The sequence below is a fragment of the Prunus dulcis genome, chromosome 2 (genome assembly GCF_902201215.1).
Source record: "Prunus dulcis chromosome 2, ALMONDv2, whole genome shotgun sequence".
NCBI lineage: Eukaryota > Viridiplantae > Streptophyta > Magnoliopsida > Rosales > Rosaceae > Prunus > Prunus dulcis.
The window spans coordinates 1,935,075-1,949,902 of NC_047651.1; the positions used below are offsets into that span (position 1 = coordinate 1,935,075).

At 37.8% G+C, this 14,828-nt stretch overlaps 1 protein-coding gene across 1 annotated transcript; it reads right to left on the bottom strand.

Annotated features, from left to right (window-relative positions):
• Positions 1-7,145: 7,145 nt before the first annotated feature.
• LOC117617164 (RNA polymerase sigma factor sigD, chloroplastic) lies at positions 7,146-10,540 on the bottom strand. Its single transcript, XM_034346445.1, has 5 exons — positions 10,000-10,540; positions 9,220-9,450; positions 9,013-9,153; positions 8,244-8,444; positions 7,146-7,569 (listed from the first exon to the last, which is right to left on the bottom strand). Exons 1-5 carry the CDS (start codon positions 10,468-10,470, stop codon positions 7,291-7,293), a joined length of 1,323 nt encoding a protein of 440 aa, XP_034202336.1. The 5' UTR covers positions 10,471-10,540; the 3' UTR covers positions 7,146-7,290.
• Between the last annotated feature and the right edge of the window lie 4,288 nt (positions 10,541-14,828).

Sequence of the window (14,828 nt, forward strand, 5' to 3'; positions counted from 1 at the left end):
CAATTGCAACAGCAGCAACACAAGCAAAAGATACGAACGGCTAAAGACTTATGCTCTCTCTCAAAAACTGTTTCAGCTCTCTCTTTATGATGATATTAGTTTTAGAGAACGTGTCTAACGATAGCAGTCTTAAGCTTTTATAGGGCTAGGTCAAGTCATCTCTAATCATCACCAAGGGTTGACTTTACTAACACTCCAAGCCTATTGAGCAACGGTTCACGCAAAAGGAAATGAATATGACCCCTTTAATTGGCTTCAAAACTTTCCTTAATTCACAAGGTTTTGGGCCTCAAGGTATAATCTAATTTAAACTCTTATCAAACCTGATATAACTTAGTATGTAGTGCACCGATCTAAATAGGAATATAACATTCTCCCACTGGATCAAGTGTATTGCAAAAGTTTAATAGTCTTTATTGGCCATGAGTTTAAAACAGTTAAGTCCTTCACTTCAAGCTACAATAAAAAGTGATTAGACAAAGCAAACTTTAGACAAACACTACTCTCCTTTATTAAAAACATCTATAATCACATAATGCAATCTTAAACCACATGAAGCACTTACAAACTTGAACCTTAACATGTACTGATCTGTAATGTGAATCTTTATGTTTTTCAGTACATATACCCATTATGACTTAGCAAGAGTCAATCCGCAATGTTATTAAAAACAATAGTATCTCAAAGAGACCATAAACTCACATGCATAAACAAAATGCATAATAAGTTTAAACAGCTGAATAGCCGAAATGGTAGAAATTATTCAATAATCAAAACTGTCAACCAAATTAACATCCTTAAATGCAAATCTCTTAATCTAGAAAAGAGCAAAATTAGACATACTAGAAAACTGTCATAATGGGAAACAAGACTCCCACTAGATTGCACCATCAAAGCTAGGAAATAATCTCATGCTCTCAACATGTCTTAGAAAAGCTTATGAAGGCAAAAACTTTGTAAAATGGATCTGCAATCGTATCTTGAGTTCTGATATGATCAAACCTGACTAGTTTGTCTACTATCGTCTACCTCACTATTAAATACTTTTTGTCAACGTGCTGAAGTCCAGACGACATCTTCTTGTTCATACAGTGAAAAACAACCAAAGTGGTATCATTGTATATCTGCACTGGTCTTGAAATTGAGTCCACCAACTTAATGTCTTTGATAAAATTCCTTAGCTATATTGCATGAGAAGTGGCTTCATAGCAAGCTATGTATCTTGAAAACATAGTTGAACTCGAAACACCAGATTGTTTAGCACTCTTCCAAGCAACAGTTGCTCCTGCCATCTTGAAAAGAAAACATGAAATAGAGATATAATCATCCTCTCCTTTTCCAAGATTCACATCAGCATAACCAAACAAGCTCCAAATTCTCTGTGCGTCTGTAAATCAACATGTAAGCCTTTGTTCTCTATAGGTACCTCAGAATCTTCTTTACAACTATCCAATATTACATTCCCATATTTGATTGAAATCTCCCCATCTTGCTGATTCGCAAGGCTAGATCTGACCCTATACATACTTGTGCGTACATAATGCTTCCAACTAGAGAAGCGCATCACTTGTTCCTTATCTCAACTTATTTTTCTTTATTCTTGGGCAACGCTCCTTCTTTCAATCTCCTTTAGCTAAACGGAACTTTCTATCCAGAACACATACTTATGTCAATTCCTGCTTGTTTTCTTTAGTCCATAAATTGCCTTATCAAGTTTGCAAGCCATATGCTCTTTTCCTTCCTTTGCACACCTTTCAGGTTGCCTCATAAAATTTGCTTCTTCAAGTTCACTATTCAAAAAGGCGGTTTTTACATCCATTTGATGTAAAAGCAAGTCATAATGCGTCACCAATGCCATAATTATGTGGAAAGAATCATTGGTGCAAACTACAGAAAACGTCTCAGTGTAGTCAATTCCTCCATTTGGGTAAATCCTTTTGCTACCAATCTAGCCTTAAATCTTTCGATTTTCTTCATCTTTATCCTTCCTTGTTTTAAATACTCATTTCAAGCTACCAATGTGAGGTTCAACTAATTCTCATACTGATTATTCTTCATGCTTTCAAGTTCATTTAACATTGCTTCCCTCCATTTTTCTGCATTTTGACTCTCCATAGCTTCTTTAAAACTTGTTGGATCAGCTTTATCTCCAATGTCAAAATCAGCTTTCTGTAAATACACATAATCTGAATTTGTTGTAGGTTTTCTTGGTTTGTCAGATCTCCTCCGTTGCACTAGTTCTTGTTGATTATCTGGCATAGGATTTTTGACAGCTTGTTCTTATTGTTGTTGATCAACTCGTTCTTCAAATTGAGGAGGTTCCAATACAATTTCACTTAAAGGAATCAATGGTGTAACATCTTGTTCATCATTCTCGATCACAGCTACATCATATTTTTCTTTGAAACTAAAATCTTCATTCCCAGGGGCATTCTCCTCATGCTCTATAAACTTTGCACAACCAGTCTCAATGATCTGGGTACCATAATTTGGACAGTAAAATCTAAAACCCTTTGACCTCGCAGGATAACCAATAAAATGGCAACTAATCATTTTAGGATCAAGCTTCTTCTCTTTAGGGTAATAGATTCTAGTTTCAGCCTTGCAACCTCATACATGAAGATGTCACAAGCTAGGCTTTCTTGTAGTCCAAACTTCGAAAGGTGTCTTAGGCATGAACTTGATGGGCTTAAATATGTAGTTTGATGTTTTGATCGCCTCTCCCCAAGGATGCTTAGGCAAATCAGTTCTGGAAATCATGCTACGAACCATGTCCTTCAAGGTTTAATTTCTTCTCTCAGCCATACCATTCTGTTGCGGAGTTCTTGGTGTTATGTATTAAGCAACTATGCCATTATCTTGTAGATACCCTACAAAAAAGGTCCAGCGTGTCTTCCTTCTTCATCAAAAAGTCCATACTATTCACTCTTTTTGTTTGACCTCATAATTTTGATCTTTTTCTCTAGTTGTCTTTCAACTTCAGTTTTGATTATTTTTTTTTATTATTATTATTTTTTGACATCTCAAAAGCTTGAGATTTTTCTGTTATGCGGTATAGATAACTAAAAGGAGAATGGTCATCTATAAAAATAATGAAATATCGATTTCCATCAATTGTTTGGTAAGGGAATGGTCCACAAATATTTGCGTGGATGATCTCTAAAAAATAATTACTGCGAGTTGCACATTTCTTTTAGTCTTAATGAGTTTTCCTTTAACACATTCAATACAAATCTCGTCATCACTGAAAGTCAGTGACGGCAAGACTTTTTCTTTAACAAGAATTTTCATTCTTTCTTTTGAAATGGGCCCTAAATGTCTATGTCATAACCTAGTGGATGTTCCCTCACTTCTAATCCTTTTCTCACTCGATTCAGCCATTAAAACTTCACCATCTTTATTGCAATTGAGGCAGTTTAATCCATTTGAGAGAAAACCAGTAGCAAGAACATTGGAATTTTAAGAACAAAAACCAAGTCTCGATAATCTTGAAACAAAAATTAAATTCCTCCTCTTTTACGACGATTCTAAGACTGTCCCTTGTAGCATTGTACCTCTTTATGGGTCCTCCATAAAGTTAACGATGCCGCTGCGCTTCAACCCTTTTTCGCTTCAATTCATCTTCGTTTCTTTTCTTAATTAGCTCCATTATATTCTTTACTAGAATTCCCTTTGTGATAAGTTAACATGAGTGGCACCTACGCCAAATGTGTCTCCTTTTTCCTAAGCTTTTGGAGTCATATTACAAGATACATAAACGAAACTGCTAACTTATAATCATCAATGAGATCATAATCGATCTCATTCATTCCGAGAATAACTTCAAAAAATCAAACTTCCCAGTGAGTGTTTTAATTTATAAGAAATTGATCAAGTAAGGATTCGACGATGCAAGGATTTGCAAAAGAAAGTTTAAGTACTTCCTAAGAAACTGATTTTCAATTTGTTAAGAGAAAACAATTTATCAGCTTAACTTTAATTCACAAAACTAACAAATAATAAATACAAGCTTCCTCAATTAAGTATCACATCTTTGTGGCAAGAGATTACTTATAGCTTACAACAAATTACATGTTATCTTGTGTCATCATAAAGAGATTACATGATAGATATTCTATTTATTGAAGAAACTTATCAAATAATTTAGGTATGATTCAATTTTGGTTATTTCTTTAGGGTTGATTTTTTAGATTTGGTTTGGTTATGGAAAATTTGTTGATCTCAGAACGAAAGCAAGTTCCTATCTAGCACAAAATAACCAAACAAAACACAATATGAGATAAAACCTTAAAATTGCAGTGAACAATGTTTTAGGGTTTTCAGTGTCCGTTTTTAACCCAAAATACCTTACCGAATAGGGAATGGTGTAAAAAATATTCATAGTATTTAAAAACATTCATAGTAAGACCATTTTTAGGGTTTTAAGGTCATCTAGCAGGTTAAAAACGGGTTTAAATTTTTGATTGAAACATGCTTTTTTCCATATTCTTTAATATTCATAGTATTTAGAAACATGTTTAAACTGTCATCAAAATTTTAAACATAACCAAAATAGTCATGGCATCAACGGATAACGAAATCGCAATAGGCATGCTTGAAAAACGATCTCAGTGTGTGTTGAGTAACCATGTGCTCTGAAACCAACTGTTATATTTTCTACATAAGTGTTCATGATCTTTCAAACAAATTTAAACACATAGAAGATATAACTGCCCACCTCCATCTAGCACAAGGTTTTTTGGGAACTCACTGGCTTCGAAGTCATGGTAACTCCGAAGTTAAGCAAGTTAGGGCTAGAGCAATCCCAGGATGGGTGACCCACTGGGAAGTTGCTCATGAGTTCCCAGAAACAAAATCATGAGGGCAGAGAGGGGGGCCTAAAGCAGACAATATCGTGCTACGGCGGAGCCGATCCTAGAATGTGACAATTTGGTATCAGAGCCACTCTACCGTGTGGTGCGAGTGTGCTAAAGAGGACGTCGGGCCCCTAAGGGGGTGGATTGTAACATCCCACATCGACCAACGGAGAAAGGGGATGTGCCTTATATGTACATGTCGCGTTCATCTAGCACGATATATTTTAGGAGCTTATTGGCTTCGGAGTCATGGGAACTCCGAAGTTAAGCAAATTGGGGCTAGAGCAATCACAGGATGGGTGACCCACTGGGAAGTTGCTCGTGAGTTCCTAGAAACAAAATCATGAGGGCAGAGAGGGGGGCCTAAAGCAGACAATATCGTGTTATGGCGGAGCCGATTCTGGGATGTGACAATTTGGTATCAGAGCCACTCTACCGTGTGGTGCGAGTGTGCCGACGAGGACTTCAGGCCCTTAAGAGGGGTGGATTGTAACATCCCACATCGACCAACGGAGAGGGGAGATGTGCCTTATATGTACATGCCGTGTCCATCTAGCACGAGGTTTTTTGAGAGCTCACTGGCTTCGAAGTCATGGGAACTCCGAAGTTAAGTGAGTTTGGGTTAGAGCAATCTCAGGATGGGTGACCCACTGGGAAATTGTTCATGAGTTCCCAGAAACAAAACCATGAGGGCAAAGAAGGGGGCCCAAAAAGGACAATATCGTGCTACGACGGAATCGATCCCGGGATGTGACATAAAGACTTCTGCTCTCTCTCAGAGACTATTTTAGCTCACTCTTTATTATAAGATTAGGTTTAGAGAACATGTCTAACGAGAATAGAGTCTTAAGCTTATATAGGGCTAGGTCAAGTCGTCTCTACTCATCACTAAGGGCCGACTTGACTAACACTTCAAGCCGATCAAGCAACAGTTCACTCAAAAGGAAATAAATAGGACCCTTTTGTTTATACCGTATCTGACCAAGCAACTAAAAGCAAATCTAAGCAAGGCAAAGAGTCCCACATTGGAATATTACAAGATGTGTAGACTCCCCCTCATCTATAAAAGGAGACCACTCTCCACTTAAGAAGGGATCACTGGGCTGGGGCTTCTCACTTGTTACCTTTATATTTGGGTCCAACCCCATGTACAAATGTAAATACACATTATTATAATAATGAGAGTATACTTCTCCGTGGACGTAGCCCATTCATTAAGGGTGAATCACGTATATCTTGTCTTTTGTATATTTATCGCTTGCTCAAATCCTCACACTTGGTGAAAGTCCTCACCTTCACCCATCATCCATCATACCTCATCACTAAGTTGGGCTCAAAAGTGCCAAAACATTTTTGAGCGTCAACACCTTTAATTGGCTTCAAAACTTCCCTTAATTTACAAGGTTTTGGGCCTCAAGGTATAACCTAATTTAAACTCTTATAAAACCTGATATAACTTAGTATCTAGTGCACCGATCTATAATATAACAATGTTAGCTTACACATTCAAGTGAATATACATCTTCCAATAAAATATCACTTGTAGCGCGTCTCAAATAATCTTCATAAGAAGGGCTAGTCTGGACATCAACTAAGAGCTGAGTAGCTCATTGTGTTTGCAACTGAAAGAACAATGTCAAAGAAGTGCATGGAAAGAAAAAAAAAAAAAAAAAAAAAACCATAGTTTAAACAGTTATAAAATACAAACATTGTCAAAATTGAAAGTGAAAGAAAAAAGAAAGAATCACAGCTCAATCATTTTGATTTTTCAATGCTTGAGTTCTATAATTGGCCTGACCCTTCATGTTGAATGTGTGCAACTTAAGGGGATCAGATCCCAAGTCTTGAAGGTCTCGAGGTAGACTATCTTGCAACAATTTATCCCAAATTAACCACCTTGTAGAGTTCAGGTTTGTGATTTTATCTCGAAATGTCGTATGCAACTTAAAGAGATTTCCCCAATGTGAGATGGTGATTTATCCGATGTGGCATGAGTGTGTAATTTGATCTACAGTTCCCAACATTTATCAGTTTAAAGGTTAATATGAGGCCTGTAGGACTGCAACAGAACTGCAATTGTGCAAATGAATCCTTTATCAAGAACAATAATTAGAGTTTATAACAAAATTTTGGTTTCAATACCAGCAATTGATGGAGTTTTTAACCATGCTGGATCCCAAGTTTCAGAAAGCAATCCACATGACTAAGCCAGAGATCTTTTTTTTTTTCTTCTTTTGACGAAACAAAAGAACTTGGTTGGTCAAAAAAAGGATTACAGCAATCCCAGAATTATAGAAAACCATTTCTCTTCTTTCTTTTTCTTCAATACCTAATATCAAACAACTGATGCAATTAAAAAAGGTATATTCTTTTTTCTCGTCATGCTATTTACCTTTCTCTATTTCCTTTATCTGTTCATAACATGATAGAAAAGCTATACAATATACAATTTTAGATTGTCCAAAATACTAGTCTGCCTTAATTTTGATAATGCAATTCCATTTATCTGTCGAACCCTCTCCCGCGAAAGCTTTAACAGTCTTCCTATCTCCTCAAAAGACTGAGGGCTCTCTCCATTGAGTCCAAAGTGTAATCTCAATACATTTGCTTCTCTATCACTCAGCGTCTTCAGAAGCTTCTCGACCTCTTGCTTCATTAGCTGCCTTATAAGCATCTTTTCTGGCATCATCTCCTCTGGCCCTTGTATGATCTCCTGCAACATAATGTGAACTAATAAATTAAGACTGATTAATGGATCGTAACAGACACATTTTGCCTAATCTTCATATTTTCATGAAGTTCTCCTCAGGAAGGAAGATTAAATAAACAGGGTACAAAGAAATCAAAATTTGCTACTTTATACAGAGCAATTTCCTGTGACCATATCCATCAGGCTCATCAGTGGTATAAAGTCTCGATTCTCAACTAAAGCTAGTTTATGACTTTTCCTTATGCTGAATGGCACAGTTAAAACTTAAAATATTCCTTTAAAGCTTGTAAAACCTTTAGTCTAATGAAGTTTTTCTTTTTCTTTTCCAGCTTTGGGGCTAAGCTTATGCCTTTAGTTCCCTGACTTGTCAAGCAATCTTTAATTCAGTTATACAAACGCTGAACCATGTACTTATGCAGCTAATCAAGTTATAGCCCTTTCTAGGAGCAAAATCAAAGTGAGATTCGTAATTTCCTAGTCCAATATCGAAACATGAAACTCAAGAGCATTAACAAAATTTTATAAGTCATAAATGAGGACCATAGAACCCCTACTTACAGTTTACATCTGAGACTAAAAATTAGAAAAATATATGAATTAACAAAATCATCTCTCTCATTTGAGCTGCTAATAGAAGATGTGAAAGAAATCATGAAAACAAGATTCAAGACACAAACCTGCAGTGTCATGGAACCTCGAACAGTTGCCACTCTATCCAATGAAATTGGGGGTCTGCTCCTCTCACAAACAAGCTTTACGGTTGAAGCATTCACTTTGATCACTTCAGCAATTTCATCATGGCTAGGCAGCCGCTGAAATCTTTGGTTCAAGGAATTTTGAGCTTTTGTGATTTTTGCCATCATGCCGCACACGTGTCCCTATACAAATAAACTAACCATACTTCTGTAATCTTTCGTTCAATGTACTTTTACCAGTTACCTCCCAGGAGCTGTATAAAAGATAACTTAAATATGTGAAGGGAAAGGAAATCATTAAATTTACTAATTAGACCATCGCCAACAGATTTTGAAACCATCTATATGGAAAAGACCACCTCAACCTGAAAGCCAATCAACTTCTCCACTAACCCTGGCATCTGAATTCAATTAAATTCATCTTTGACAAATATCTAGAACAATTTTGAAATTCAACTTCTCCACTGAGCAGCCCATGAGTTTTTGTAACGGAAATTGGTGAAAAAATGCAAACAAAGCACAACAGCATAGTTCATCATATATGTATAGCTTCAACTAACTTTTGCTGCTCAGACACACAACGGTTTCAAAGCATCAGATGATGTATACAGTAGGCAAGATAAAAGGAAAGGCACAAATTCTACTTAGGACTGAAAATTATATAAACTCAGTGATTAGGCCAAGATAAAGAAGTACAATAACAAAATAAACAACTGTTTTGGAACAATAGTTAATTAAGTCAGCTTCTTACTGGTAATCTGATTATTCTAGACTTGTTTTCTATGGCTCTGATAATAGCTTGCCTAATCCACCAGTACACATATGTTGATAACTTCCATTCTCGCTCATGATCAAACTTTTCTGCCCCTCGAAGAAGACCAATGCTCCCTTCCTGCTAAAATAGATACTTAGTTTCTTACGACAACTTGGGAAAAATAGGAGTGAACGGTGTAGGAACCTGAATGAGGTCTTGAAAGCTTAATCCTTTCCCTTGATAACTGCTGGCAACAGAGACAACAAGTCCCCGGTAGCTCCTGATGATCTTTTCTTGTGACTCTCTTCTCTTACAAAGCACCTTATCTATACTTCTCATCTTCATTCCCATTGCCTTGGCCAACTGTTTTGAGGTTGGCTCATGCTTTTGAGCTTCTACAACTCTGAACCTTTCTGATTCTAGTCTTGCTCCCTCCTGTATCATTAAAAGGTTAATTATAGAATCGTAGTAGTAGTTCCACGCCCCCTCTCGCCCCCTACGAAAAGTAATTTGAGAACTGTCCTAAAACAACATACACTACTATTTAAAAGTAGAAGGAAAAGCATGTGAACCAAAGCATGCATAAAGATTAGTAGAAACTAAACAATAGAAAAGGTGTTTTTTTAGAGGAACAGATAAGATTTCTGCAAGCACCAATTTAGTCCTCTTGGTTGCGTCACGTACAATGAGCAATAAGATTTGAAGAAAATTCAAACTAGATAACATTGAAAGTTGCTAATTGTAGTGATCACTGAATGTCATCTAAGCAGAGCAATGTGGAATACACTTCAAATATTGCAGACTCTGTTAAAAAGAGAAATCTAAATAGAAATAGAAGAATACCCATCAGCTATACAAAACCAAATTCTAATGTGTAATTCTGATAAGTGGGTTCAACAAGTAATAGTAAAAAGTAAAAACAGAATCATTACAAAATAAGAATACCTTGAGACTCAGACAGCATTCATTACAAAATAAGAATACCTTGAGACTCAGACAGCATTCTGCTTCTTCTCTTGGGCTCAGATGTTCATATCTCACAAACTCAAATGACACCATTCCATCTTCAACATCCCTCTTCATCTCCTCATCCAAAGCCTCCAACCCTTTTCTCCTTTTCCTCCTCCTCTTCCTCCTCGCCACCAGTCCACCACTCTCATTCCCACTCTCCCTGCAACTCCAAACCTCACCAATGTCTTCCGTCACCGCCACAGCGTCTATGGCCGCCTCCACGGCAGCCCGGGCCAGGACCAGTGCCTCGGCAGCTGCTGCAACGGCCAATGCGTCATTGGAGACTAAATTGCCACCAGATTTGGAGGAAGAAGAGGGAAAAGGCAAGTGGAGTTGGAGAGGGTGGTGGGTTTTGAGTGGTGTGAATGGGATGGTTGGGAGTGAAAGTGTTGGGAGAATTGGTGGTTGGTTTGGTGACGAACAAATGCTGGTGGTGATGGCCATACAGAGTAGAGGGAACTGTGAGTCAGTGAGGTAAAGGACTTCTCATTTTTAGCTGTGGCAGGAAGTTGGATTTTTTTTTCTTTTTCTTTTTCTTTATTTCTTGAGAGATATTTGTGCTTTTGCTATGTGGGAGCGAGACAAGGCTTCTGGAGGGAGAGAGGGGATTGGATTTGGTTTCTGTGGACGTCATTGAATCCCAATCATTGCGTCAGTGTTTTTATTTTTATTTTTTTGGCTTCTTTTTTTCAAATACATTGATTCAATTTTCCAGGATTTGGGATAATAAGAGTATCCATAATGACCTTTCTAAATCACCTTTTTAAACAAATTTTAGGGAGGAATTGAAAAAAATACAACTCCAATCATGCTCTTTATTCACCTCCTAAAATATGGAGTATTCTAGAAGCTCCTAAATGTGAGGAAAGAGAAATGACTCCTAGTGGCTCCCTATAATTTAATGTTACTTTATTTAATGAGTATTTCAAACCTTTATTTAATAATAACTATTTTTTATTTTATTTTTTAATAGAGATAGACCAATCAAAAAAGAGTTATAATATTTATGACTCCCTAAACTAGAAAGCACAATTGAAGTTTAAATTTTATAGAGAGCTCCTAAAATAATTTTTTTTGTGTTTTTAGCTAAATTTTAGCTAAGAAATAAGGACCATGTTTGTTAATGCTCCAACGCCTTTAATTTTGACATAATTGGATAACCATTACATTTAATGGCTTTCAATTCCAATAAAATTATAAATAAAAAATGAATTAATTACTTTTTTTCTCACTGGGTTCTACACAAAATTTCAATTTGGTCCAACTTTGTTCTTAACTTTTGTTTACGTCAAATGAACAAATGGAAGAGAAGGAGAAGAGTGAGCTATGGAGTGAGGAACGTGGAAGAGATGAGATGAAGATGAAGATGGAAAGTTGAGGAGAAGAGAGACCATGACAACATATGGGGTTATTGTTAAAAATTTTGAATTTTTGATTAAATTCTAGCGCATCTCCAAAACTGATTGCCGCATAATCAAAAAATGAAAACACTTTATTACCAGCTTTCCTTAATTGCTTTCTTCACGAGAAATTATAGAATAGTACGATAGTACGGCCATGTGGTATATCTTGTACACGTGTTGTAATATAAGTGGACAACAAAGTTTAGTTCCCCCCTCCTCCCCTTTTTAGGGAATAATATCTATAAATATCTACTTATATTATAACACGTGTACAAGATGTACCACATGACCGTACTATTGTACCACATGACCGTACTATTGTACTATTGTACAAGATCTCTCCTTTCTTCACAGCAATTATTCACAATAAGTGAATTTCTTTTCTTAGCAAATAGACTGTGCTTTAAAAAAATTCAAGGATCCTTCTCCTGACAGGACCCGATCCTAATTTCACTTTAGAATTCGAACCAAGCCCTGTGCGTGTCCGACATCTGGCAACTGTCGGGCACAAATGACCATTTTACCTTTCCTGCTATAGTTACTATGAAAACTTTCTCTGGACTCCTGCCAAAAATTCGGCAGAGTCTCTCCTGTATTTTGACCAAACCCAAATTTTTCCACTTGTCAACAATCAAATAAATCCACACCAACTGCAAGAATAGAATAACTAAATATTCACCAGCTCCAGTTTTCCACTAAAACGAGATATCAGAGCATTTTCTAAAATTTACAGGGTTTTAAGGATTTTTCCACAAATTTCTACCTGATTTGGTGGCGCGGAAATTAGAAATGGCCCGGTGGTGGATCCTGCGCACTTCTACGGTATGTGGACGAAAAATAGGTTGAAAATGTGAATGGACAAAAATAATGTTCTTGGAAACAATTTATAACCATAATAACCCCCATTTAAAAATAAGTAAGGATATAAATCGAGGGTTTGTCTATATTTCAATACAAGGTATTCAAATAAGCATGTAAAAACTTACTGATGAGTATGCTCGTATAACTGAACAAATATGTAAAGATATAAATGCGCGAATATCAAAGAGACTGGCATAAAATAACTAAAAGTCATAATTGAATAAGAGAAAGCTCAAAATCCTTTGAAACTACCACTTATTTGTACCCCTATCATATCCGCCAATTCCCTTGACAGGTCTCGGACGTCACGCAGTCTACCCGAGCCGCAAACTGGCGAAATCAGGGGACTATGATCAGCCTGATCCGCCGGCATGTCTCGATGACACCAAGTCGACTCGAGCAGCCCTGGCAGATATAGGGGACCATAGTCAGCCTGATCCGCAATCCTGGCAGGTCTCGGGGACACAGAGTCAGCCGAGCCGCAATCCTGGCAGGTCTCGGGACACCAAGTCTGCCGAGCCACAAATCCTGGCACTCACGGTCCGAGCGTCCCCGTAACTCGTGAGGCAAAGTCAAGTGCACTGACATAACTGAAATCGGACTGGATGTCCGTAGACATCGGTCCCACTCTGGGTAATCACCAAAAATAATGTCCGTAGACATCGGTCCCACTCTGAAATCTGATAAATTAACTGTAGTCTCAATGATGCTGCTATTTTGTTATATAAAGCTCAAGGTCTGCCGCTAATATAACCTCAATAATATATATATAACTCAAAATATTTAACAGTATAAAACATACTCTAAGACATGCTAGAGTACTTATTCAAGATCAAATAATGAAATTTTCTTATAAAAATTTATTTATAAAAACTCATTTATATAAAATCAATATAAAATTATTTACGTAAACTCATTTATATAATCATTTATCTAACTTATTTATATAAAATCCTTTATGAAAGAAAGTCCACTCACTGGTGGTCCGAGCTAGCTGGACCCTTCGAAGGTCGACTAGACCTCTGGTGCCTGATTAATCATGAATAATAAATTAATAAAATTGTTCGATAAAAGAATTAAATTAAACACCCTGCCCCCGGCTCCTAGAAATACGTGTGCTCAATTTTAAAGTTACTCCTATGCCCACATTAGCCTTTCCAACATTTAGGACGGTCTTGGAAGATCCGACGTTTAACTAAAGCGATAGGCTGCCAGATCGGCCGACCCGGGACCCCATGGGTCCCCGGTCTCTGATGGCCAATCTGGGATTCTCTGAAGGTTCTTCATAGAGAAGGAACTATGTTCCGCGAGTTTGGTCCGAAACGGACGGTCGGATTGGCCAAAATCGCGTTATTGCTTAAAATCCAAACCCTAGCCCCGGGGTTCGCAATTTCGGAGTATCCGGGACTCCGATTCGCAATCCGTCGAATCCTACACGATCCTGATATCATGTAGACCGATATATCCAAAATTCAGTGCGATCCAACGATTCGACGACACTGCACCCAAGGATTGCGCGATATAGAAAATCCGTTCGGGGCTCAAGCGGACTCCGAATCGAGATCCGCGAAATCCTATGTGCTCGTGACGATACGAGGATCTCAAAACTGCCCAGAGTCACTTCACCACCCTCGCTCACTCACTGCCTCACGCGCGGGCAGATTCGGGTGTCCAAAGCGATTTTGGGTTGTCGAAAAATCTCGGAACCAAGACTCCAAACTCCTATCCTAGGTAAAACACCCCATTTGGAGTCACTTTTGTTCTTGGACATACCCCAAAAAGTGACCGAAAACAGTAGATTACGGCGGCCGAAGTTTCGGCCAAATTTCAAGTCGAAAATTGAACATCTTAGAGCTAAAATCGATCGAAACCCATACATCCATCAGCTAGAACACGAAAAATAGCTGAGAAACTATACCTTACTAGATCGATTTGGTGGAGAATTGAAGGAGAAAAAGGAGCTGGAAATCTGGCAAAAATGGCGTTTTCCGGCCAGTTCCCGACGTCACCGTGGTTGAGGTTGGTCAGAGAAGAACGGCGGGCGAGTGGCGGTTCGTTTGGCACCGGTGCCGGAGATCAGCTCGGTCGGTAGCGGCCGTGGAGACGTCGGGAGTGCTCGGGGGTCGCTGCTCGCGCGGGATCGGGAGGAGAGAGAGAGAGAGAGAGGAGAGAGAAATGAAGAGGGAGAAGGGAGGAAGGGTTAAAAATCGGACTTTTTGATCAAATTACCATTTTACCCTTCGCGATATTTAGATCATATTTTCTTCATTACAACTCCGATTCGAGTCTACTCCGTGTCTACGAACTCGTTTCGCCGTGCTTTACTCAATGGCGTAAGCGAAATTGCCAAATTCTTTTCCGATCAAAAAGTCAATTTTTTTCCTATTAAATAATGCGATGGCAAAATTGTCTTTTTGCTAGAAGATATTATTCCTACTTTTTAGATATTTTATTTCTTTTTAGATATTTTGTTTTGGGTTATTACATCTCCCGCTTGCAGTTGAGAGGGTAGGCTACTTCATAGCCGAAGACCAAAAA

Bases quoted from the DNA above. Each gene is read 5' to 3' on its own strand.
- LOC117617164 (XM_034346445.1), bottom strand. From the start codon at position 10,470: ATGGCCATCACCACCAGCATTTGTTCGTCACCAAACCAACCACCAATT. The intron at 9,154-9,219 runs GTTCCTACACCG...CTATTTTAGCAG, and splicing joins GCTTTCAAGACCTCATTCAG to GAAGGGAGCATTGGTCTTCT. The intron at 8,445-9,012 runs GTAAGAAGCTGA...TTATTTGTATAG, and splicing joins CTAGAATAATCAGATTACCA to GGACACGTGTGCGGCATGAT.